At 39.0% G+C, this 27,474-nt stretch overlaps 1 protein-coding gene across 1 annotated transcript in view; it reads right to left on the bottom strand.

Moving 5' to 3' along the window:
* LOC146480070 (inhibitor of nuclear factor kappa-B kinase subunit alpha-like) overlaps positions 1–4,501 on the bottom strand; it is a 44,306-nt gene extending 39,805 nt beyond the window's left edge. Inside the window, exons 1-2 of the mRNA XM_085110153.1 lie at positions 4,224–4,501; positions 2,173–2,280 (exon numbers count right to left, since the gene is read on the bottom strand). Coding sequence (XP_084966279.1) covers positions 2,173–2,274 — 102 coding nt within the window. The 5' untranslated portion in view covers positions 2,275–2,280; positions 4,224–4,501. The remainder of the gene's footprint in view (positions 1–2,172; positions 2,281–4,223) is intronic.
* Between the last annotated feature and the right edge of the window lie 22,973 nt (positions 4,502–27,474).

The raw sequence follows: 27,474 nt of genomic DNA, 5'->3' as shown, positions 1-27,474 counted from the left end.
CAAATACATCAGTATTTTTCACTTAAGTTTTCCTCATGTGTGCGTAAATTTTGTGATTTACAGCTATGTATTGGCTTTCTGCAATATTTAACCAATTAGATTCAAATGCATCCTGAGTGTTATTAAAGTTTTTTAATGTATCCATTACAATGCAATATAAAATAATTTAGTTAACTTTGTGTGGATATTAAATGTCAACATTTGGTTGAAGTTTGTAAATTGTTAAATATTTATTGTGATCTTTGCAATAAATGTCTGAGATATCTCATCTGAATGATCATTTGACTGGTTTGCGTAATCTGACCAAGATCTTTAAAAATACTTGCAGGAACTTCACTTGGCAATTAAATCAGGTCCCCGGTCTCTCACAGAGGACACTGTCGCAAATCTGACTGAGTAACTTGTAACCGGCGAAAACCACCCGGGATTTAACCTGGGATCCCACCTTGGAAATTCTGGCAAGGGCTTGTTTTGGCATCCCACTCGGGATCACAGCTGGGATTCTGATCCCATTTGGGATCCCGCTGTGAACCAAACATATATAGAAAATATTTGGAGCGTTAAAATCCCACCTGGGATCCCACTTAGGATCCCGTTCCAAAATCTCACCTGGGGATCCCATCTGGGATCCCACTAGGGATCCCACCTGGGATCCCTGGCGGGCTCCCAACAAATTTTTTACACGGGTATGTTGACAGATGAATACTACCACCCTTTATCAGTTGATTCAACAATGGTATCAAACAAATGCCGAATCGTTGATAAACAAGGGATGCCGCAAACACGTTCATGGGCATGCCGCCCACTGGTTCTGAACCCCTCCCTATATTTTTTTAACTTTACAAAATGTTATGTCTGAATATGCTGAACAGACTTCCATAATAGGAAATGGGGGTCACTGAGCTCATTTTTGAGTTATGACAACCTAAAGCTAAACTAAGTAGCATTTTAAGCAGGTTATACTGTAATGCCATGGTAACTTATGTCAAGAAAATTACCATGACTTGTCGCCAATGATTAGTCAACTGATACCATTATTGTTGTATCAACTGACAAAGGGTGGTAGTATTGATCTGTCAAAGTATCAACTAGTGCCAGCCACCTTAAACTATTTCACAATATTATTCCAACTTGTTTAACTTGTGTAATGTACATTGTAGCAAAACTATCCAGGATATAAATTGGTGGAAAAGGAATTCAAGTTAAGAAAGAGAATGAAAGCTTCACTGTCATGTGTTCACATTCTTTATATTTGGTCAGTTCAATTCATCTTATACACAGGACCATGAACAAATACATGTACACCCTAACGAATAATGCACACCCACAGTGATTGAGTTTCTTTATTACGCGGGATGCCCTGAAGGGGCATACCGTGTCTAAAAACGGGTCGATTTCTTTTTCTTCGTCGTAGCCACAAATTGGTACATTAATTTATTTTTTAAACTCTCCCCTCTCCTACTCGGGATGTATTGTTCTGATTGCCTTCAACAAAAGCAGGCCAATCAAAATCCATTCTTGTCGCATATATTGCGAGAGAGGGGACCCACTATCCCCTACTTGTGTGATGTCAAAGCATCATTTGATTTATTCATTAATCTTGGATTAAATTGGTGGTGCCATATTCTTAACATGTTGTGGACTCAAGTGTGCCATTTTAAAACGTAAAATTTACAATTTTGAAACGGTAAATCAAAAGAATAACTTCTAAGAAGCACTCGACCTTTAAAACGGTGGAAATTGGAGAATTCCTGGCGATGGAATCATGCTTTGTTTGACAGTCTTAGACCACGATGCGAGACTGAAAAGAGTTCATTGAGAAGCTCGCGTTATCGTAACGGAATTTCAGAAATTTCCGGTGAAAGTCTGAGTTGCGTAACACAAGGGAAACAACGTAACGCAATCGTCGTGACTCAAACTATTCCATTAGCAAGGATAGTTTTATAAATCTGCAAAGCATATAGTTGGAATAAATGCATCTCGCATAAATGCCAGTATAGGCATCTTGTTAAACCTTTTGTTTTGTGGTGTTCACACAGCTGCTGGCAAGAGGTCTTAAAAGCAGGTGGGCTGGAGCTAAATAGAGGAAGTATAATGGTATTTTATCAGTACCATGCCTCTAATAAATCCCTTTGGCACATCTAGAGTTAATTAAAACATTAGGAATGATACCTTGTTCTCATACAGCATAACGGTTCCAAATCCACCAGCTCCAAGACATCTTTCCTCCACCCACCCCTCCCTTGATAGCTTCCTTTCCCTTCCATATTCCATCACCAGCTGTAAAATAAACAATTTAAATACTGCACTTAGATATCAGACAAATCTCTTTTTACTGATCATATTTCCTGCCTGAAAGTGCTGTTGCATTGTTCTTTTTAGTTCAAATAATGAAGACTGACCCAAACTGATTTATAATGTCATCTCTTCATGGAATCAGAAATAACACGAATTTTGTACTTGGATTTGAAAGCGATGATGGGTGGGGGGGGGGGGGGGGGGGGGCTCTAAGACATGGGCTGTTTTACCCGGTATTCAGTAGGATTACTTTTAATTTGTAGCTCAGTCATGTATGTTTAGTACATGTATGTCAAAGCAACTAATGACCACCACAATGGTTATAATTGCAATGGCTTGTCTAAGTACAAAAAGTATGTCAAGCCAACAGGTATGTAGTTAGGGGATAAGTTACAAGAAGACGGTGTGACTTTGTTCTACTGACTTTCTGTTGTGTCACTTGATGTCATACTGAATGTTGTTTACAATGACGATGTTTTGACAGAGCAAAACCAAGAGGTAGGTGCATGACTGACATGAAAAACAAAACAAAACAACAGAAAACTAAATTTTAAAAAAAAGGAAAACGAGAAAGAAAGGGTATTACTAGAAGTGGCACGTCACATACAGTGTTGTAAGTGATGGTTGCTAAAACTAAATGTCATTGAAACATGATCACTTGATGAGCTGGATTACCAAAGATCAAATGGACATATCCAAAGCTGTAGACTTGAAGGCAACCCGTCAAGTTTCCTGAGAATATACGTTGAAACCTATCAGAGGACTCCTGATGCTCTCTGATGGTGTAAACAAAATTAGCCTCTGAAGATTTACTAACATCAGCTGAATATTCCCTCAAATTACCACCTGAATTCTACTTAGAAGATGAACTTAAGTCTTTCAAAGATCCCTAAGGATATTAATCTGGAAGATTCTGAAAGTAGACCTTAAGTTTTGTGATCGTTAACTTCAATAAATAGCCTCAGAGGAATGTGTTGTGAACGTTAATTTTCTAATTTTTTCTGTCCTTGTCTTTTCCCACTGTTTGTTCTTGAGTAAATAAAAGATTCCGTTTTACAACCAAATCACGTCGCTTACTCCAAGATTCACTTGTTTGTGATTATGGGATATCAATTAAAACTTTCACAAATAATTAATAAACTTTAAGATGTATCAAGCTCTTAAGAACTTGTAGTATTACTTTGACTCCTTGCACAGTAAACAACAAAGTCTTCAGTTTACCTCAAACAAAAGCTTCAAGTTGTTCTGGTACATCATACATGTAAGTTTGTCATGTGTTGCAAATATGGTTTCTCTTTACCCACAAACCTTGACAGGCCCACTACAGCACAGTGCTGGCTACTGCACCACACTGCAGTGAGTTTAAGAATATAACCCTTTCCTTTGCATTTCCTCTCTAGATCATAGATATAATTAATCAACACAAATGCCCATCTTCTTCAGCATTTTTATTACTTAAAAAAAGAAGACATTCAGGGGTTTTTAACAGGAAGCATTCTTACCAGAAAATTTTAAATGAAATCAACTAATCAAATAAGAAAATACAGCTTATTAGCTTCCTGTTAGCTTAATTAAGCATGTACTCAATTTGGGAAATTTCCCCCTTCAAGTTGTTGTTTGATATGTAGCTACCCGGGTTAAGTCCCGAAGTGTTGCTCAGCGTCGTAGCATCGATCGATCCAAACAGAGTTAATCGAAAACGTGAAATGATAATCTTTAATTTAATGTCGTTACTTGACAGCAGTCGAAGGTTGCAGTACTTCTGCCAGATTTCGTTTCTGCAGTAAGCTGACGTCCTAAAACAAAGTAGCAGAAACTAATACGAAGGAGCCTTCGGCATATTTGAAACTTCGCTTTCAAGCAATATATAACCCAATATTACATGACTTAACACTTAATCTACCAAAATATCATTGGCATCTTACCTCAAACCACTACAAAAACACCTCTTTCATATGCTCCCAGCCAAAATGGTTGACCTTTAGAGATCGCAAGGCGAATCACATAGCCACAGAAAACTGCCGACAGAAATCCTTTATAAATCTTTGTGCAGCATTCGATAATGCTCTTCCAAAACAGAGCTTCTTGCTATTGTAGAAAAATCATGCTTATTGATGATGATACAGAGAGATGCAAAGAAGATAAATTTAGCAAACTGACTCCATCTTGTAAGTTCGGGAATTTCCCTGAAAGACGGAAGTAGTCGAGCGGAGTGTTATGGGTAAAACAATATCCTCTCCGGGGTGGGCACTGTATTGGAGAGCTCGCAGGGGACACTTGTGCTGGCCGTCACGACACAAGTCATTTTTGCAAACAGTAATTGAAACTAGCGTGGCCTAAACAATCATTCTGTTTGTAATTAAAAATACAATATCCTTTGAGTAGAGCTTATATCAGCAGAACGGTACAGCAAATGAACCAGAGGTTTATTTGTCCCTGTGAATGAGGAAAAGTGGAAAAAGCAGTTCGACAAATCATCGGGGAACTTGCTGAACTTGCCAAGACTGTGATGCCATACGATGGCAGGCTATTGCTCGATCTCTGCAAAGAGTGTGGGCAATAATCGTACCAATATGGAAACGTGACAAACAGAACTTCAGCGATCCAGTGAATTATAGACCGCAAAAATATGTATATCCTTGTTTTCCACTGTGATTACTGAGGATTGCTCCTGTTTTGGTTCGGCAGGGGTGGTTCCTCGAACTCAAACCTGACGTGAAAGTAACAAAATCATTAGCACACGATGCAATTTTCATTAAGTTTCAAGTTTGCTGAAAGCAGTTTTGCTTGGCTGTCAAGTTCAGTCGAACGTTTTAAAGAAGGGACACAGCCAAAGAAACTCACAAGAATCTCGACAGAAGTTTTTTGCGATTTTCCCCTTTCGGACGTCATGGTTATTTCATTCCGTATCACGGCCATAATATTTCTTGTCAACAATAACACCACGTAGAGCAAAATGGTTTGGTTAAAGCATAGTTAACTATGGTTAAAGTTGTACCACCTTTGAACAGTTTATAAACTTAACTTCCGTCACAACACAACCAGCTAGGATTGGCTTAAAAAATTACTGGTGAGTATGACTCGGGTCGACAGGGGGGCGATTGAGTATGAAGGGGAAACAGCTGCGTTTAAGACGGATAATGATAAGAACTTTTAAGCCAGTCAGTTTAACCCATAAAGCTACACTTTAGACAGAGAGGAAATGGAACAAACGTTTTCTAACCACCGAATATCCGTGTCCTCGGGAGCCAGTTCTCTCAAGCTTTAAACACGAGAAACTGTTTGTGATTCATGGCTACTCAGAAAAAATATCCATTTGTGTTCTACAACTTTCCCGCGCCGCAATAATCATTTTTTGTGTGCGGGCGATATTCCCGTTCCAGGACCAGATCATGATGCCGTAACACCTATGCACTGCGCTCCGCATTCTTGCTCGAGATCCGGTGACGAGAAGTGGACTTAAAAAAGGTTTAAGACGGCAGAACAATGGCACTACACATTTCTTACCAATTTCAGTACATTTCCCTGACGTCCTCTACCAAACAACATATTGAAATGACCAAATTCAAAGTTCATGTAGAATATGACCAAGCTTGTTTCTATTAAAAAATGTTCCTTAAATTTGTCGTTCGTCGGCGAACAATAATTTTACTTATTCGGTACAAGAAGATGCCAGATACAACGTTCGATAGAGCCCGACACAATCTTGGACAAAGCTGTTGATTCCACCGCAACACAGCCCCACCCCCCCCCCCCCCCGCCCCCCCTCACCAGAAAAAATGCTGGTTGGGTGAGATATTTCTCCTGCTCCTCCTGGCAGCAACCCGTTAAAAGAAGTTGTTTTAACTTTCTTAAGCAATTTCTAGTAAACCTTGTACTCTCAAGGTAGTTTAAAGCAACACAACATAGGTTAAAAATGTGAAATTTTCATATTCCCCTGTGAAACAGATTATGCACTTTATGCAAGCGAGATTTTCCAAACAAGAGAGAAATAACTATGGAGGGCAATAAAAAGCTCCCTGCTGAAGTTCTCAAGCTACAGCCTGGCAAAATAATACATTTTCGCCTACTAATTTAACGACTAAAAAAGTAAAATATTTGACTTATAACTTCACTGGGGATCATCTGTCAATACAAAAACTGAAGTAAATAAAACGGTCTTTCTTTGTTCTTAAAAACGATGTCCGTTTGTTAACAGTTCCTCAGTGTAGTTGTTAATGATAAAAAATCAATCCAGAACAAGGGGAGCTCAAAAACATACAAAAAAAAGAAAGTTTAAAGGGTTAACATGAAATGCACATCATCAACCACGAACTGCTCGTGTATTTCAAGCGTAAAACTAAAGCGCTTAACGTTCACCGCAAAGTTACCTCTCCGATTCACGGCCATTCCAATCATTTTAAGTCTGATAACAAATGAAAGATGTTTCAGTATGAAAGTTGTTCACACCAGACGGTGCATTTCGCGAATCACGAACGACAACATTTTTTGTTCGGGTATCTCTTGAAACTATCTTCTCTCAAGCGTGTAGTTCTCGATCCATGGCAGATGAATTATCTTTGTCATGGTGGCCGAGAGCAAAGAAGAAGCGCCAGTCTGAAGGGCTTCTGAATAAAGGAGATTACACCACGGAGTGAAAGCAACAGTAAGTTCGAGCTCAATTTCTGGATTAAGCCTGGTAATAGAGAATTCGTAGCACATCTTCATTTGCAAAAGATATTCTGCAAGTCTTGGGAAAAAGATTCAACTAAAATTCCTCGGTAACTGAACTGGACTCTTCAAACGTAGAACTTTTCAACACTTTTATAATTACTATTACTGAGATCACGGGCTATAGGAAAAATGTAGTTCGAGTAAAGTAAGTTTGATTTCTCTCAAATAAAGTCAAATTAGATTCACAGTGTTGTCATTTCTCGTCGTTTCTACTCCTACATTTCGTCAACAAACAGTTCTTTCAGTGTTTCACGAAAGTATTTCCAGTCGGTCTTGATAACCAAGCGTTTTTCAGGAAGCCAAGGCTAAGGGCGTGATTTATCCCCTGAGATTCGGAGGATACTCGGTTACTAAGGCTTAACGAACATTGGCGGTATGGTTCTGAATCAAACAAGAAGTATATGGGGAGAAACGACCAGAAAAGACAAAAGACTACTTTAGTGTAAGTAATTCCATTTTATTTGAGGTAAATGTAATCTTTATTAGTCGAGACCCATTTTTTTCTATAGCCCATGCTGAGACTCCTGACATTTAAATAACATCGAGGAACTACAAAACTGAATGCAAGGCTGGCACTACAGCGAAGGGCAGATTTATTAGTGGCCAATATTTTCGACTAATAGAATTAGTCTTCCTCAGGGCCAGAGCTATACTGAAGGAAAATATAGTAACGGCTCCTTAAATTAAAGTTTGAAAAAATACATGGAAAAAAATGATTGGCTAATACATGACGTGATGACAGCGTACTTGTAAACATGAGATAACAAAAATATAAAAGTGTATAATCAAAGGTTCAAAAAATATAAATATAAAAAATATATATAAAAAAGTGTATAATCAAAGGTATATTTACAAGTACGCTGTCATCATGTCATGTATTACCATCGTTCTCTGGATTCCGTCAGGAATTGATAGCAATCTTCTTCCTGTCATCAAATGAGATAGTGTGAGTGGTTCCTCATTATCTTCTGAAGACACGCACGTCAGTCAGGGCGAGAATTCAACACGCATTCTACCTCGGTAACAAGAGTCAATAGTTCTTCAAACGACGACTTGGCATTCTAGAGAATTTTTTCAGACAACGTTTCACAGAACAAATCAAGCGTTCAAAGAAACCACCCCACCAAGGGGCTCTTTCCAAATTAAACCTCCACTTCACCTTAAGATTCAAGAGATACCTCTGTACTTCTGGAAGCTCAAACACTGAAGACAATACTCTTGCGGCGGTCTTGAAAGTTTTAGCGTTGTCTGATACAACCAACCTCGGAATACGGCGTCTACAAATAAAACGTTTGAAGCTTCTGATGAATGTTTCAGATTGGGTACCACTTCAAGATGGACGGCCCTGATGTTTCCACAGGTAAACAGTGCAAGGTAGACCTTCTGCATATTGCTCTGCTTCTCATTTTCGCCACTCCTCACAAATAACGGTCCAGCAAAGTCAATTCTAGTATTTGTAAAGGCAGGGTTTTCTTCCACGCGGAATTGAGGCAATGGTGCAGTTGGCGGGACGGCATAATGCTTGCCTTCGGTCTTCTTGCAATTTATGCATTTCGATATTACCTTTCGGACAGTTTCTCTTCCCCTTGTGACCCAAAATCGAGATCTCAGTTCCGTTTAAGTTTCCTTGACACCATTGTGTAGCACTCGCTAATGACTGTCATCGATATTAAGCACTGTCAAATGAGGGTCAACTGGCAAAAGAATAGGATATTTAGTACCAAACAGTATGGATGCGTTTTGCAATCTTCCCCTGCATCTGAGTAATCCATTGTCATCTGAGTACAAGCCAAGTTGTTGCTTCAAACTCTCGAATCTTGGGGACCTGACTACAGCTTTCTGCATTTCGTTCAACCAAATGATTTTCACAGATTCCCATTCTTCAGTACTGAGCGGTCCAACTAGTTTTTCTTTAGTCCCCTTTGACCTTGAGTTACGTAGGAAGCGGAGTACAAAGGCAGTTACTCTGATTAGGCGTTTGAAGTCACCAAATTTGTTAGGGTCAAATACACTGGACAGACTTGGGATTCTGCTTTCCACAGCGAGTCCAGTAGAAAGAATCATCTTACTCTTCGGTTTGTTGCTGGGACGTATCTCATCGTAGTAGTCACGTGACAGATCAGTGACATCCGCTGGGTTGGGCCACTTAGCCCTTCCTACGAGCAGCCAAGGGGGTCCATGCCACCAAATTTCAGACTCTTGTAAGGCCTCCGCACTCATTCCATGGGACGGCAAATCAGCTGGATTTTCATAACCTGGGCACTGGTACTGACCACGATTCAGATGGGATCAGTCGTCCAATTTCTTTGACTCTGTTCTGCACAAACTGCTTGTACTCTTTATCGACTCCCTTTATCCGGTGCACTGTCGTCATGGAGTCAGTCCGGCAGAAAACTCCAGGATATGAGGGAGAGAGATTAGAGATTACTCCAGAATATGTTTGAAGTCTGTTTTGTCGTTAGTCTAGCCTTTTTTTCTGAGGTTTACGCACGGCTTTCTTGATAAGCAAAATTTAACTAGAGAGTGGCAGTGCGACGAAGTTCGCAAACCGATTTGCCTTGATCATCTTAAAAACTAAAAAGAGGCAGAAAAAATAATAAACATGTTATTCACCGGCCTAGCCCGGTCCGTATATGGTAAAACTGTGCCTTCGATCTTGAGTACGGCCCTTAAAAGACCTCGGGCAGAGTTTTTCCCTATACAGACCTCCCGGCCGGTGAATAACATTATTACATTTATGTTTGCCGTAACGCCACAAATTCACGCCTTGTTTGCAATTCCAGCGGCATCAGCTAAGCACTTGTACCCTTCTTTAGCGAGCTTTGTTCCCTGTATGTTCGTGTTTCTGCTCAATGTATTGATTATGCAGCGGTCGATCAGTTGGAATTCAGAGAACAAAACTCTATGCAAATGTCATTGTTAGCGAGAAGAAAATTATCGTAACTCGATAATGGCCGATCCCGTCCTCACGGAATGTTTACCTACAGTGTACATAACGTTTGGATATTTTTTTAGACACCCAGCTCAACATAATCATGAAGCTTAGAATGTCAGATCTATTGAAATGTTTCATTTTTAGGTTTAAGAGGATACCTTGCTCTCCTGTATAACAGTAAACATTGTAATTGTTATTGTTGCTAAATAGTCAGCTGCATATGCACTAAAAATATATATAAGTCCAGAAAGGATGCGGAATTTGTCAGGTAATTACGTTCATACGGAAACCATAGCAGAAATACTATAAAAAGCAATTGTGGAGCTCTGCTATTAAGCTTGGCTAAATACATATATATTACTGAATATTAAACTCAGCCAGATGAAATTCTTCTTGTAATTAATCAGTTTTCAGATATATCAAGTAACCTCGTTGCCAGACTGAAAAACGAATCGGGATCACTGATATGAGTTGAAAAGTTTCCAGAGACCAACAACGGTGGAAATAACGCGTTTATACAGTTTACTGATTAAACAACGCAAAGCTAGAATCTATTATCTTTGTAAGGTTTCCAGACACTTCATTGTTCCGGGTTTCTGATTACGCCAGTAATCTTTAAATTACCGAGATTGTTTTTACACAATGGAGTCTTGAATTAACTTCGGAACCAGTTCAATAGTCCCAGCTTCGAGTGAGAGAGCTTTCCTACCACAGCATTCAGTTGTTTTATAAATTAATACGACACACCTGACAAGCTGCATCTAAAAATATCAGCTAATGGGTGGATTCAAACAACATTTTATCAACACATATTTCAACCCACAGTGAAGGAAGACAAGACACTGGAGGGCCTTTATCTCCCAAGGAACTGTACCTTAATCTCATCATGAACAACTCAACGAACGTTAAGGCTAATATCTCGATTTCAAACAGCCCTACCACCACTCCGCTTCCAACAGGTCTCGCAATATTCGTCGGCTCATTTCTGGCCATCGGCATTTTGGCGGAATCCACTTGTGTCGAATTGTCTTGGTAGATTCTTCCATTTTTCTACGCAGTCACCGTTTAGCGGTCTACCTCTGACTCTTCTACACTTTCGACACACGAAACACGTGTTCGAACTTCTCCACGGAGGACACACCTCTCCCCGTGGGGGATATTTTCCTCTTGACGTCAGCTTCAAAGCACATGCGACAAAAAAGATGCTCGAAGATTCGCTAGTTGACGCTTTCGAGTGCTTGCATCGGAAGTTTTTTTGAAGTGTATCAAGTCGAACCAAGTGGTTTTTAACTTCACTTCGGCTATGGGAAAGCACACATCAAAGGAAGACAGGTAAGTTTACAGAAGTTTAGCTTTAAGATATTTCGAGATATTGTTTATATGATTGATTGAGGCTGAAATAAGAAATACGTGTCGGATAAGTGAAGACAAAAAGAATCCGAAAAGAAAATCCGTCCTCAAATTGAAATTAAGAGCGGCGGTCAGAAAATATCAAGCATTTGGTGGCAGAACTCGAGAAATCAATTTCGCTCATTTTCTGGCTACAAAAAGCCTTTAAGTAGAGAACAAATTTGCCGCCTTCAGTTTTCTCTAGGAGCGCTTAACGTTCTAGAAAACTGAGATAAACAAATTTGACCCGCGAGGATCCCGAAAGTACCCGCACGGCAGTGTGAAATTAATATTTTGAACTGACTCTTCATCTAGAAGGAAAGAAGATCCATGGTATTTTTATACTCGGTATTGACAGCGGAAGCACCGCACGTTTATAGCAAAGTTTGAACTAGACTTAACCATTATTAATAAAAGCAAACAGAGCTTAGGAAAATGTCCCTTTTCTAAACAGGAAAAATCCCGCAAAAACGGATAAATTTTAAAGATAGTTTTCGCTATGTGGTATAACGCCGATTTTTCTTAAACTTTGCCTTTTAAGTAATGTAACGTTGTTCTTGATAATGTATTAAAATCAGCCTGGGTTTTGAATTAAGCACTTTACACGACCGTTTTGAAGTCACCATAATTCGTTTAAAATTCCGACAACGGCTAAATAAACAACCGTTGTTGCGTTACCGTGACAATAAACAGACTAATTTTACATATACCAAAAAAGCGTAATGAAAACAAATTTCTTTTAATCTTTAATTACAATAAGGTAAAGTCCGGTCTGGGAACCGATTTTTCTCGTTTGCGTTGTGAGATTTTTGCTTATAAAACCATATCTAGTAAGGAGCAGTAAGCGTCTCGATGTCCATTTCTTGAGTTCGCTCATGTGTCAGATTGCCAATGAAACCGCATCAAAGGGAAATCTGTGGGGTTGAAGTTCTCCCCTATGACTATGGTAAAATGCTCGCTGAAATAAAAATTGGAGACCGGTGAAACTTTCCTATTCTGTTTTTAATTCGCTAAATAGTTAGGGTTGCGTTTTACAAATTCCGAAATCACCAATAATCAGTGAATATTAATAATATCACGCATTGGCCGGTGTTTACCAAAGTAAATTGAATTAGTAAAGTAAATGTAAGATAAATTCAATTAAGGAAACTGGAAAATTTGTCACTTTAAATTTGGTCTGATATTCTTGTGCTGTCATGGAAGCATGGAGGTGGTCTTTTAGCTCCTTGGTCGGAGGTCCTTGCTCTTACGACCCCAGAGACAGGAGCAGATCAACTGAAGTAAACTAGTGCAAAAGGAACATCGCCGGTCACAAGGCTTCCTTGTCAATAGCCGATGTAGAAACCGAAATTGAACTTATTCTGACAAGAATGTTTATCTCCTTCACCATGAATGTTCATCTCCTTCACCTTTCGGAATTGACGATTTGTCTTCGACACCGTTCGTCTCTGGGCATTGGCTGGCGTCGAGGTCAGTTCAAATAAGTGTCAAACTTCTCCGCCGGTATCAAGCCATGACAGCCAGGCGCAAAAAGCCGCAAAACTAGAACGAGGACTTGAAAAAAATTCGTGTTATTTGCTATGGAAGAAACTAGGACTGTTTATTCCAGTTGGTTCAGGTATGCGTTTACATAATTTCCATTACCTTTTATGTATAATAAACTGTAAAAACGTCTGATGTAACACTTTACTTTTTTGCACATTCGGTCTTTTCCAGCACAAAATATTAGTATTCAGATGTATTTTCAGTTCATCAGATGCGGAGAAAGCCGTTAATTAGACTAAACGTGAAGTTTTCAGTGTTATTTATTTATTTATTTATTTATTATTTTTATTTTTCTGTGCTTGGAACCCTAGTCCTAGTGCTACTGACTGTGGTGGACAACTTTTTGTTCACTACCTCGTAAAAAGGTCCTTCTCTTGAGGAAAGTAAGACATCATAGTTACAGCTTTTCAGGCTTGTGTAACGCCCATGCTAAAGACTTATAATCCCTATTAAAGGAAAGTATTGAAAACTTTTCAATTGAAGGAAACGAAGCCTGGTCCCAGCTCTTAAAAGTGTGAAGTTTATGTCTTCGCCACGCCCTAATGCTAGGATTTTTAGGTCTGCATGCACCTTCCTTTAATCTTTAGAACAAGGGAAGCAGCTTATGACGGTCTAAGTGAAATGAAGAGGCTGAAATTAAAAAGAAATAAGGTTATGTATTTAATTAAGCCACCCCCACCCCCTTTTCCCCTCTATCTTAGGAAGAAGTAAAATTTCGCTCTACACAGTGAGTGTATCTTTTTAAGTCTGTTCCTCCGGTGTATCTTTCGCATTGACGGTTTTTGTTGCTGGTCGCTACGAAAAAGAAAATTCAATAAAGAACTACGGGTACTAGTCATTTGCGCAAAAGTTGTCACAAAGAGTTCGTTATTCCAGATAAGCAGCTGGTATATAAAGCCATACTGTTAAACGCGTCCGTAACAAGGGGAGGGGCAGGGGGGGACTCGAGCCCCGACCCCCCCCCCCCCCCCAGAATTTTAAGAAGCGTAAAAAAACAATGTGTCAAAAAATAAATAATTAAAAAACAGTAATAATGTACAACAATCAATCTTGAATTCTGACGCTGCAAGTGCCTTTTCACAACCCTTAATAAATTGTTTATTACCTGACAGTTTCCTCCGCTAACATTTGGCTTTTATACAACAGCAGCAAAGGCAGTCCTTCCTTGTGAATCGGAAATAAGAACCAAAATCCTCATGACCGATTTGTGTCTTTTAGTAGGGAGTTAAAGATAACATGACGGTGATGGTAGCGAATTCGAAAACACAAAGAGAATTCGCGTTCTTTTAAACTTCATCGCGATAATTCCAGCTCCCACCTTTTTTTTTTAAATTTTAGACAAATCTTCCTGCGGACATATTCTTACTGCCTGATTCCAAGTTCACTGGAAAAAGAGAAATGGAAATTTGTCGTCGTCTTTTTACGTCATTCTTTAAACGTGAACAAGTTTGGCAATTTCACGTGGTAGTCCGTACAGTGACGGCAAAGGGTCGAAAAGAAGTTTAATGTACCAAAAAGTGTGATGCAAGTGCAAAGTTATTGTTTTGCTTACTATATCTGCCCCTTTTTTGATGTTTCCAATTTGCTTTCCCCATCCCAGTTGTTTTAGCCTGACTACGGGCCTGTTAAAGCAATTCTTCCCGCCCCCCACCCCTTCCCTACTGCCTACTGCCATATCTCAGTGACCATCTAACTAATTTGCATATTTGCTGTCACGCAACATTGTTAGACATGTCTGAATCTTTTCGATTTCTTCTCTTCCCGTCGATAATGGTTAAAAGGAAGCGAGGGGAAAACAGAAATCTTTCTGATAAAGCAAGATAGGAGCATTATTGAAGGCCCTGAAGCTGTAATTAGCAGTTTGCCCGTCGCGTCGGTTTGTTTTCACTGGCAGTCATTTGGTCGCCAAACGATGTCGTGGTCGAAATTAGCCAACTTTAACGACCTTTTGTGAAAATCTCAATGGAGAACCCAGCCTGATATTTAGGTATGAAGTACATCAAGGCAATTGTTACTGAAAGCCAAAGTGTGAGAATATTTCGAGTTATACCACATACTGAAATGTGTGGTTGACCTTTGACACTACATTACAGAGTAAACCAGCTGTAAAAATATGCCGCTGGTTTTAAATTGTTTAAATTTGCCAGATATCATAACAAACACAAATTCATCGGTTATCATATCAGAAAGAGATTGTCTTTCGATATAAGAAATCCCGATTTTCGTACGCTTCTTCTAAAACAAACGGGGAGACAATGAAAAGTGGCGATTTTCCGGTTTTAAATTCAATCATTTTTCAGTTCACAAGGCTTCGATCGATTTTCCTGATTTTCTCAAAACGCAAATGTTTCTGGCCAATTTAAGCCACACCATGATTCTTACTTTAGTAAAACCTTATTATGGACAAAAGATGAAATAAATCGACTCTGCTAAGTTTCGCCAGAAAATTCAGATTTTGCTCGATTTTTCCTGACCGCCGCTCTTAAAGTGACTTCTCGATCGATCTCGAGTCTGATTCTTGAGAGTATTTATTAGAACAGAGCAAAAAGTAGTTGAAGCCAAAATTAGAAGCAAAATGAAACTTCAGAGGCTTGAATGACATGTTGATACTTGAATTTCTCGACATTTCTGCAGAAGAAACTTTGTTGACTTTAAGAAAAACGCGAGGGAACAGTTTTCTATAGTTTTGGGGCTCCATTTTTCATTTTGATCCGTTGATTTACGACTTTAAATCAGAGAAGTGAATCGTCGAAAAGGCAGATTAATTAAAAACTATTTCATTTTTATGGGCTTTTCGTTTTATTTTTTTTCTCGATGTTTTCTTTCTTAAGAGTCCAAAAACTCAAAGCGCTAAGCGATCTAAGGTCTTTGACATACTCAGAAAAACAATGGTCGGTAAAACTCAAGTAAAACTGATGGTTAAAGAATAAATATGTACGGTGCTTTGTTTGAATTACTAGTAGAATAAAACACCATTTTGACTCTTTACAAGTAAAAGTTTCGACGCAAAGAAATAATTAAACGTATTAAAATGTTAATTCTAGCTCAGAGTTCAGTTAGAGCAGCTAGCTATGATAGCTAACTTTCGATAACTTAATAATCACGAATAATCTAAATTTAATAATTCGACGCAACATTGTCTACAACAGGGGCATAGCCAGGATTTTTCCAGACGTACGCACAATTTTCCGTCGCTTCTCTGTGGAAACCGACATTCGGGTGTGAAAAAACACACTCCGTTGCTTTATAAAAATTATTTTAAAGACACATGCTGAGTTAAGTGACTTGAATTGATTAAAATTGTGTTTTTTACCAAATTAGGTTTTATTTATTTGCTTTTTATTCATTTTATTATATTTTCGAATTTTTCAGGTACGCACGTGCGTATGTGCGTACAGGTAGCTACGCCCCTGTACAATCACCCTTTTTATAGTATTAGAAAAACGACAAGCCCCCAATTCGGAAAAACAACCGTGAAATTGGCAATTGGTGCATGCTGTTCCTTCGGTCGTGCGGTCGTGCCGTGATATTCTCCGATCTGACACAAAATCTTTGGTAGCGACAATTATACAAGTCTCATGCACGGGGTGGAAGAGGTAAAGCGCCCTCCTTATGCCTAGTTTTGTGAGTTTTGACTAGGGACATAAGCGGAAGCGAAAGCGGCATACGATTTTAAGTCATCGAAAACAGGCCCAAAATACACACATAAGCATAGCTTTGAACAGCCACCTTTTAAAAAATGCATGTAACAGCTTACGCGAAATGACCAAGAAGGATTGTTATATTATTAGATGTAATAGTCCTTTCTGGTTATGCTTTGCATATGTGGTTTTCCCTAGCATAAGAGGAACATAATCATAATAGGAAGCATAACAAAAAGGGAAATTCTGGATTTTTTAAAGCTTTGACAATGACATAGCGACGTTATGCAAATACTTGTGCATATTTTGCTAGTGAAACGAACCAGGCTTTAATATAATTAGCAACCATTCGCAACCATGCTTAATGAAAGACTCAAAAGCAAAACCCTTTCAAAAAGCGCCGCTCATCATGATCTTTACTGTAACGCTCAAATGGACGATGAGTAGAACTTTTTAAATTTAGTTAAGGCACTTCCTAAAAATCAAATGACAAAAGCTTTCTCATTTTTGTGACGTGCATTAATTTCTAAGGGAAATCATTTTCCTAATAAACTAAGGGAACGAACGTTTAGATTTATAGCTTATGCATCATTTGAACTTTCCATTGATGCCACTGATTTATGCAGTAAGTTACGTAATATATTGTAACTAAGTTTGAACATCAGCCGTCAATATTTGTTGTTCGGTATTTGTTTATCATGTAAACGGTATAGGAATTGCTAGTAAATACTACATGTGACCTTGCTCGATATTTTTTGATCATGTAAATGGTATATAGGAATTGCCAGAATGACGTTTTCGAAATGTTTTGTTCTATGAGAGGGTATCGGTGTTTTTTCCCAACGGAATCATGACTTATTGTTCTACTACAATATGGGAGAAACGTATGTGTTTTGTTTAAATTATTTCACCAGAGCTGAAAATACGAGTAGAACCAAGGACGCCGTAATCTGGATTCCAAATTATTGGAATCCGGAATCCAGAGGCTTGAAATCCGGAATCCAGTGAATCCAGAGGGTTGGGATCCGGAATCCAGAGGGATGGAATCCGGAATCCAATACCTCTGTGGATTCCGTTACATGGGGCGAGTCGTTCCAAATCTGTGGCATTTTTGTGTTGTTCAGAATTCCTGTTATGATTTGCCACATGCTGACCAAAATCGGCAAATTTCAAAACACCGATGCTTTAAACACGGCAACCCTTGTGGCTGTTACATTGGTAAGCTTCCTGTACGTGTTGAATCCTGTTGTCCATCATAAAATGTTGAATGTCCAACCACCCAACCAGGCTGGTGCCACTGCCATGGAAGCTGGCGAACGCATAGAACTCGCGGACGGTGCTAGAGAAAATCAAAATGCTAGAGTGGAACAATAAATGAACTTCAGACTTATTTTGCTTGTCTTACGCGGGGCAGACGTCTCCTATTTCCTTTAATTTGACATAATTCGACGTGGGATTTATTTTTCTACGTTTGCGTAATTAACAAGAATAAACCTAACAGATTTAATGAATTTTCAACTGATTTCTAAAGGGACCAATTTGCTTCCTTATCAGATCATCGATAATGTCTAAGAAAAGTGTTTTAAATGTTCAACATCATTTTCGGGTTTCTAACAGAGATAATTGTGTATGCTAACATAGTTTGCTCTGTTCGGATTCAGAATACCATCTTCCAAACCAACAAACTACTTTTTTTTCAAAATCTCAGCTGCACTTATTTCGCTCCTTTTCTGCGTTAAAGTTATAGGTGGCATTTAATCGACCAAAGAAAATGCAGTTTTTAGTGACAATTCAATCAGAAAGTCTGAGGTCATTTATGCCTAGCGTCCGAATAGATAGACACCGAATTGAAGAGTGCCCCTGCCTCATATAATTAAAGTATACGTTGAATTGTACTAAAATGGAGTTATATGCTGATGATAAAAGTTAGCACGCTTTATTTCCACGTCTGTGTTTTTAAAATGATTTTCAGTTGAAGTTTACTCACTTTTATCCTGTTCAAAGTGAGTATTCATTACCGTGGTTATAAATTATCGTGTCACACCGTTTATTGTAAATATCAATTTGCTATGGCATAATCCCTTAAACTATACTTTCGTTTCGCTTTTAGCTTAGTTGTTTTTGTTCATCGTTCAAGGTTCGAAAAAATTTAAATAACGTAAAATTAGACCAGGAAAAGAAATTCGAAGGCATTGTTCATTTACGTGAACAAAAAAGAAGGGTGGTGATGGTAGCCATGGCAACTGAGAGATTTTTGTCGCAATTGTTATTGAATTTTAAAGCGCTATCTTTTGGGACAATTCTAGCAGTAACAGAATACACAAAATATCAGTTCTCAAAAGAATTAAACTGAAAACCTTCACAGAACAACGCAATTCCTGTTATTTTGAGTCAACTGTATTCTGTTTTTTCCGCCTCTGATGTCAAAATAAACGGAATACTATTCATTCATTCCGACAACAAAATAGGTCCCACTGAAAATAACATGATTTCCGTGTATTCCGTAATCCGGAATAGTGCCGAAAGAATATTGAGGGCCTTCAAATTTGAACGCCATGCAATTTTCTAAAATCCAGCTCGTCGCCTCATCAAGTGTGGTGATAATCTTTAACGGAAATTTTGCAAAATTTTCGCAAATTTCAATCACCGCGAAAACAAAAGCTCTGACTTTATACAACGAATAATGACGTCAAAAGTATTAACGGGTGTTAAGCATTTGCTTGGAAAGTCCGGAAATTTCGTTTGGAAATCAGCTGGTCACAAAATGGCGGTAAAATAATCACTTTAATATTCGGTGCTACAACCTGAGTTATGATCTTTTCCAGATTGGAAAAAACCTCAAAAAATAGTTCATAAAATACCTTACTATTTGTTACTTCACTCGTTTCATGTTTCCTACTAAACAAAATCATTTCGCACTGCAAATGATAGATAAGCACCATTTTTCCTGGTTGGATTTTCTTAATTGGAAAATCTCTCCTACGAATCTTTTTGCACTTTAATTGATTTGTTTTGTATTCTATCGGTTTGAGGCTTCGAGAAAAGGCTTCAGTGATGTTGAACATCAACGACCATCAACCGGCTACAGGTTAGCCCCTAAAGAAAATGTCGTTTTTTGGAGGATTGTGAAGCCGTATGAGCAAGTTTCAAAATCATTAGGCGTCCAAATAACTGACTCTTCAGGGCAATAATGTAACACATGTAGAAGGCGACACCGAGGTGCCACTGCGTAACCGGTAACTCAGAACGCTAGGCGTTTAGTGTCTTTATTTCCTTACAAAAGCTCCTAAGATCTCAAAACAACATTGCACTTTCGTAAAACCAATTTTACAAGTCATCTGAGGCCAACCTTGCTCTTTATTTACTTCTTATCGACCAATCGCGAGGAATAGTAGCATCAGCGGTCCTCTCTGTAAATTTGCAGCTTAACTCTGCACTTCAACTGCCTCCTTGGCGAACCTTCCTTTATGGTTGATGTCAACGGGAGTAGAGCGGCTCACAGTTTGCTTCCATAATTTGGCAATTACATCACTTTTCACTGACTGAAATAACGGCTATAATGAGACGGTGAGCTCTTCAGTCTCTAGTATCACACAAACGACTACTAGGAAACTGGGTCTGTGTTTATTCAGCCTGATTCCAGCAATAGTTGTTTTGCTCGATCAGACTTTGATCAAGAAAACAATAAAAGGTCTCGTAGAAATTAATCAAATAAAAAAAGAAAGAAAAATGGAAAACCACTTTCCTTCTGGTTTCAAGAATAGATTAGTAGGTGGCCGGCATCCTGACTTCCTTCTCGCAAGGCGGTGGAAGGGTCACGGTCAGTCCATTTCAGGCACAGTAGTACTAAGGGTCGACCCCAACAACAGCATCGTAGAGGCAATGACAGGAGAGTCGGTGGGCTCGGAGGAGACGCAGTTCTCCTTCTTCTCTTTCTATGATTTCTTTTATAGGTAGCTGTCATTGTTCTTCTTCTTTACACCCTTCTGGACACCGTCCCTGAAAGTGCAAGGACTTGTTATGTCCTAAGTGGTTCTTTTACGTCCCCACTGGAGACGGGGCCGTAGCCATTTGTATGTGGTGGCCCTGGTCACTGGGATTAATATGACTATTTGGAAGTAGGGAGCTATTTAACGTGGAACATAATTAAGAACAACGGTGTTCAAGTTCAGAAAAAAAGAGAAAAATTCTCCGTCGAGTCCACCTGTTCTCCTGAAACTTTTGGTCATTCGGAAAAAACATGAAAAGGAGTGAAACGCATGTGTAGAGTCGTCATTGTAATCCCCGTCGGACAGGGAATGTTTTATATGCTCTAGCTATACCAAACCGGCGCAGTTCCTTGTCGTTTTTATGATTCTTATTTGAGTAAATTTGCACGTACAAATATATCCAATTTGACACAAATCTATTGACTGGGTACTATCCATACCGGTCACTGTACTGTACTAATGCCAGATGTAGAGTACATGTTAACGATTTTTACATCTGAATGAGTGAATAATAACATGACTGACAAGGAAACAAGTGCGCTTAAAATATCTACTCTGATAGAAATCTCTTGCGGAGTTCTTGAATAGTTCTTCGCCTTTTCTAACAATTGTAAAAGATTACAGAAGGAAAAGGCAAATTACTCTTACAATGTACAAAGGGAGCAAAACGTCCACACGACACAACAAACACAACTATTATGAACACCACAGTTACAAATCAGGAGCCAATCTCAGCCATAAAAACTTACGCACATGCAAATTACAATCTGGGCCCACGTGTTTGTATTCAGTCAGTCTATGACACAGGCATACGCGGAAAAGAATTCGAACCTATCACCTTACTAGTTTGGATGCTCTACCACTGAGCTACATGAGACTCGTGGGAGCTAAGGCCATTAAACTAGAGTCATGTGTAAAAAGCCTCACAATAGTCCCGGAAAAGTTTCCAGCGACCAACCAAGTTACGGTGGAAATAACATATCACCGCAAAGCTGAATGAGTGAATAATAACATGGCTGACAAGGAAACAAGTGCACTTAAAATATCTACTCTGATAGAAATCTCTTGCGGAGTTCTTGAATAGTTCTTCATCTTTTCTAACAATTGTAAAAGATTACAGAAGGAAAAGGTAAATTACTCTTACAATGTACAAACTGAGCAAAACGTCCACACGACACAACAAGCACAACTATCATGAACACCACAGTTACAAATCAGGAGCCAATCTCAGCTATAAAAACGTTTGCACATGCAAATTACAATTTGGGCCCACGTGTTTGTATTCAGTCAGTCTATGACACAGGCATACGCGGAAAAAAATTCGAACCTATCACCTTACTAGTTTGGATGCTCTACCACTGAGCTACATGCGACTCATATCACCGCAAAGCTAGAATCTACTATCCTTGTAAGGTTTCCACACACTGCAATGTTCCGGGTGTCTGATTACACCAGTAATCTTTAAATTACCGAGATTGTTTTCAAACAATTGAGTCTTAAATTAATTTCCGAAGCAATTCAATAGTCTCAGCTTCGAGAGAGTCACAGTGCTGCTTTCCTACCACACCATTCAGTTGTTTTATAAAGTAATACGACACATCAGCTGCATCTAAAAATATCAGCTAATGGGTGGACTTAAACAACATTTTATCAACACATATTTTAATCCACAGTGAAGGAAGACAAGACACTGGAGGGCCTTTATCTCCCAAGGAACTGTACCTTACTCTCATCATGAACAACTCAACGAACGTTAAGGCTAATATCTCTATTTCAAGCAGCCCTACCACCACGCCACTTCCAACAGGTCTCGCAATATTCGTCGGCTTGTTTCTGGCCATCAGCATTTTGGCGGGAGCATTTGGCAACGCACGCGTCTGCATATTGCTTCGAAGGCGGCAAAGCCTTCGTAAAGTGCCTCATTATTTACTGGGAAGCCTCGCTTTGATTGGACTTTTCTCGGCGCTATTTAACATGCCCTTGCTAATAGTTATGACAGCTGCAAATTATCTTCAAATTTACGATTTGCCAGTCGTTGAAACACTTTGCAAGGCTGTTCTCCCTTCTGCATTTTCCCTCCTTGTACTGAATGATCTGACCTTGTCGTTGATGGCGTTTGATCGTCAGGAATGTGTTCTTCGCCCTTTTAATCGACGTCTTAAAACAAGAAACGTGAAGAAGGTCATTGCTGTGACATGGCTTATAGCCTTGATAACAGCCGCCGTGTTTGCCGTTTTGACGCGAAATGAGTCGTCTACTTGCGTTGCTTTTTATCCATACAACAACTTTGGTGGACTCAGTAAAGTTCTTCAAGCCACCATTGCGACTTTCGGCCAGTTCGATACCATTACCATGGTCATCATAATAGTCACGCTTCTTCGCATCGCCAAAAAATTCCGTTCATCTCCCGTGAACTCCTTAAGTTCTGCAAACCGAAGAAACGAGAGAAAACTGACTGAACTGAGCTTCAAAATCTGTGGCATTTTTGTGTTGTTCAGAATTCCTGTTATGATTTGCCACATGCTGATCAACATCGGCAAATTTCAAGGCAACAGTGCAATAAACACGGCAACCCTTGTGGCTGTTACATTGGTAAGCTTCGTGTACGTGTTGAATCCTGTTCTCCATCAAAAAGTGTTGAATATCCAACCACCCAACCAGGCTGGTGCCGCTGCCATGGAAGCTGGCAAACGCATAGAACTCGCGGACGGTGCTAGAGAAAATCAAAATGCTAGAGTGGAACGATAAATGAACTTCGGACTTATTTGACTTGTATTGCGCGGCGCAGACGTCTCCTATTTTTTTTAATTTGACAAAATTCGATGTGAGATTTATTTTCTACGGGAATTCACTTAACAGATTTAAATGAATTTTCAACTGATTTATAAATGGACCAATTTCTTTCCTTATCAGATACACCCAGCGATAATGTGTAAGAAAAGTGTTATAATATACAACATCATTCTCGGGTTCCTAACAGCGATATTTGTGTACGCTAATATAGTTTGCTCTGTTCGGATTCATTACCTGGATTTTTAAGTCATAGAAAATTTTTGGGAACTGAAAATGTCAGCTGCACTTATTTCGCTCGTTTTCTGCGTTACGAAAGTTTTAGGTGGCATTTAATCCACCAAAGAAAATGTAGTTTTTAGTGACAATTCAATCAGAAATTCTGAGGTCATTCATGCCTAGCTTCCTAATAGATAGACACCGAATTCAAGAGCGCCCCTACCTCATACAATTAGTATATTCGTTGAATTGTAGTAAAATCGAGTTATATGCGGATGATAAAAAAAAAAATACGCTTTATTTCCACGTCTGTGTTTGTAAAATGATTTTCAGTTGAAGTTTACTCACTTTTATCCTGTTCAAAGTGAGTATTCATTACCATGGTTATAAATTATCGTGTCACACCGTTTATTGTAGATATCAATTTGCTATGGCATAATCCCTCTAACTATAGTTTTGTTGGTTTTTGTACATCGTTCAAGGTTCACAAAATTTAAGTAACGTAAAATTAGACCAGGAAAAGAAATTCGAAGGCATTGTTCACTTACGTGAACAAAAAAGAAGGGTGGTGATGGTAGCCATGGCAACTGAGAGATTTCCGTCGCAATTGTTATTGAATTTTAAAGCGCTATCTTTTGGGACAATTCTAGCAGTAACAGAATACACAAAATATCAGTTCCCAAAAGAATGAAACTGAAAACTTTCTTAGAACAACGCAATTCCTGTTATTTTGAGTCAACTGTATTCTGTATTTTCCGCCCCTGATTTCAAAATAAACGGAATACTATTCATTCATTCCGACAGCAAAATAGGTCCCACTGAAAATAACATGATTTCCGTCTATTCCGTATTCCAGAATTGTGCCGAAAGAATACGCCTTCAGATTTGACCGCCATGTAATTCTCTAAAATCTATAGCTCGTCGCCTCATTAAGTGTGGTGATAATTTTTAACGGAAATTTTGCAAAATTTTCGAAAGTTTCAATCACTGCGAAAATAAAACCTCTGACTTTATACAAAGAATAATGACGTCAAAAGTATTAACGGGGGTTAAGCATTTGCTTGGAAAATCCGGAAATTTCGTTTGGAAATCAGCTGGTCACAAAACGGTGGTAAAATAATCACTTTAATATTCGGTGCTACAACCTGAGTTATGATCTTTTCCAGATTGGAAAAAAATCTCAAAAAGTAAATCATAAAATACCTTACTATTTGTTACTTCTCTCGTTTCCTGTTTCCTATTAAAGAAAATCATTTCGCACTGCAAATGATAGATAAGCACCATTTATTCTGGTTGTATTTTCTTAATTGGAAAATCTTTTTGCACTTTAATTTATTTGTTTTGTAATCTATCGGTTTGAGGCTGCGAGAAAAGGCTTCAGTGATGTTGCACATCAACCGGCTACATGCAGGTTAGCCCCTAAAGAAAATGTCGTTTTTTGGAGGATTGTGAAGCCGTGTGAGCAAGTTTCAAAATCATTAGGCGTCCAAATAACTGACTCTTCAGGGCAATAATGTAACACATGTAGAGGGCGAGACCGAGGTGCCACTGCGTAACCGATAACTCAGAACTCGAGGCGTTTAGTGTTTATTTCCTTACAAAAGCTCCTAAGATATCAAAACAGCATTGCACTTTCGTAAAACCAATTTTACAAGTCATCTGATGCCAACCTTGCCCTTTATTTACTTCTTATCGACCAATCGCGAGGAATAGTAGCATCAGCGGTCCTCTCTGTAAATTTGCAGCTTAACTCTGCACTTCAACTGCCTCCTTGGCGAACCTTCCTTTATGGTTGATGTCAACGGGAGTAGAGCGGCTCACAGTTTGCTTCCATAATTTGGCAATTACATCACTTCTCACTGACTGAAATAACGGCTATTATGAGACAGTGAGATCTTCAGTCTCTAGTATCACACAAACGACTATTAGGAAACAGGGTCTGTGTTTATTCAGCCTGATTCCAGCAATAGTTGTTTTGTTCGATCAGACTTTGATCAAGAAAACAATGAACGGTCTCGTAGAAATTAATCAAATAAAAAAAGAAAGAAAAATGGAAAACCACTTTCCTTCTGGTTTCAAGAATAGATTAGTAGGTGGCCGACATCCTGACTTCCTTCTTGCAAGGTGGTGGAAGGGCCACACCTCCATTTCAGAGAGGCAGTAGTTCTAAGGGTCGACCCCAACAACAGCATCGTATAGAGACAATGACAGGGGAGTCGGTGGGCTCGGAGGAGGCGCGGTTCTCCTTCTTCTCTTTCTATGGTTTAATTTTACAGGTAGCTGTCATTGTTCTTCTTCTTTACACCCTTCTGGACACCGTCCCTGACAGTGCAAGGACTCGTTCTGTCCTTAGTGGTTCTTTCACGTCCCCACTGGAGACGGGACCGCGGCCATTTGTATGTGGTGGCCTTGGTCCTTTGGATAAATATGACTATTTGCAAGGAGGGAGCTATTTAACGAGGAACCTAATTAAGAACAACGGTGTCCAAATTCAGAAAAAAAAGAGACAAATTCTCCGTCGAGTCCACCTGTTCTCATGAAAGGAGTGAAACGCATGTGTAGAGTCGTCATTGAGTAATGCCCGTCGGAAAGCCGGGAATGTGTTAAATGCTCTAGCTATATACGAAACCGGCGCAGTTCCTTGTCGTTTTTATGATTCTTATTTGACTAAATTTGCTCGTACAAATATATCCAGTTTGACACAAATCTACTGACTGGGTACTATCCATACCGGTCAATGTCCTGTACTAATGCCAGATGTAGAGTACATGTTGACGATTTTTACATCTGAATGAGTAAATAGTAACATGGCTGACAAGGAAACAAGTGCGCTTAAAATATCTATTCTGATAGAAATCTCTTGCGGAGTTCTTGAATAGTTCTTCTCCTTTTCTAACAATTGTAAAAGATGACAGAAGGAAAAGGCAAATTACTCTTACAATGTACAAACTGAGCAAAACGTCCACACGAAACAACAAACACAACTATCATGAACACCACAGTTACAAATCAGGAGCCAATCTCAGCTATAAAAACGTTTGCACATGCAAATTTCAATCTGGGCCCACGTGTTTATATTCAGTCAGTCTATGACACAAGCATACGCGGAAAAAAATTCGAACCTATCACCTTACTAGTTTGGATGTTCTACCACTGAGCTACAGGAGACTCGTGGGAGCTAAGGCCATTAAACTAGAGTTATGTGTAGAAAGCCTCACAATAGTCCCGGAAAAGTTTCCAGCGACCAACCAAGTTACGGTGGAAATAACACATAATATATATATATTTAGCCAAGCCTAAAAGCGGAGCTCCACAATAGAACTCTGCTTATTGTATGAACGTAATAACCTTATGAGTTCCTCATTAATTCTGCAGTTATATAGTACATTTTTAATGTATATGCAGCTAACTGTCCATCAACAATAACAATGTTAAACAGAGGGCAAAATTACTAACTGCTGATTTGTTGTAACAGAGGGCAGTTTTTCGTGATTTTCCTTTCACCGAGGGTAAAATTAGTTACTCCTGATTGGTCGAGCGGCGAAAATACTCGCTCCTGATTGGCTGAGCACGACAGTTTTACATTTTGTTGGTTTTTGCATTTTGTGTCCAAAACAACAAGTTCTTTGTGGGTTCTTTCGAAGTTCGACTCTTTAAGCCGGGTTGTTTGTACCAAAAATACATGGAAATCAAGTGCTGCAGCTAGGAAGGAAATTCCTAAAGGTTAATTTTGGTGTCTCTCACAAGAGACAACAAAAGATTATTTGACTTGGATCGGATTGATTTTATTTTGTTTGGTTGAGAAACTGAAATCAGTCATGGCGTCCAAGTGCTTTCAACGAACGACAACCGAGCATGAAAGTGTTCTTTTAATGGGAGGAAGGAGTAGGAAGAGATTACTCCGCAAGTTCCTTCTTTGGATCCATCGTTTTCTATTTTTATTACACCCATTTTG

Source organism: Pavona decussata, unplaced genomic scaffold, assembly GCF_977016875.1.
Source record: "Pavona decussata unplaced genomic scaffold, jaPavDecu1.1 SCAFFOLD_56, whole genome shotgun sequence".
In the NCBI taxonomy this organism is placed as follows: domain Eukaryota; kingdom Metazoa; phylum Cnidaria; class Anthozoa; order Scleractinia; family Agariciidae; genus Pavona; species Pavona decussata.
This window is presented reverse-complemented; position numbering and strand designations above follow the sequence as displayed.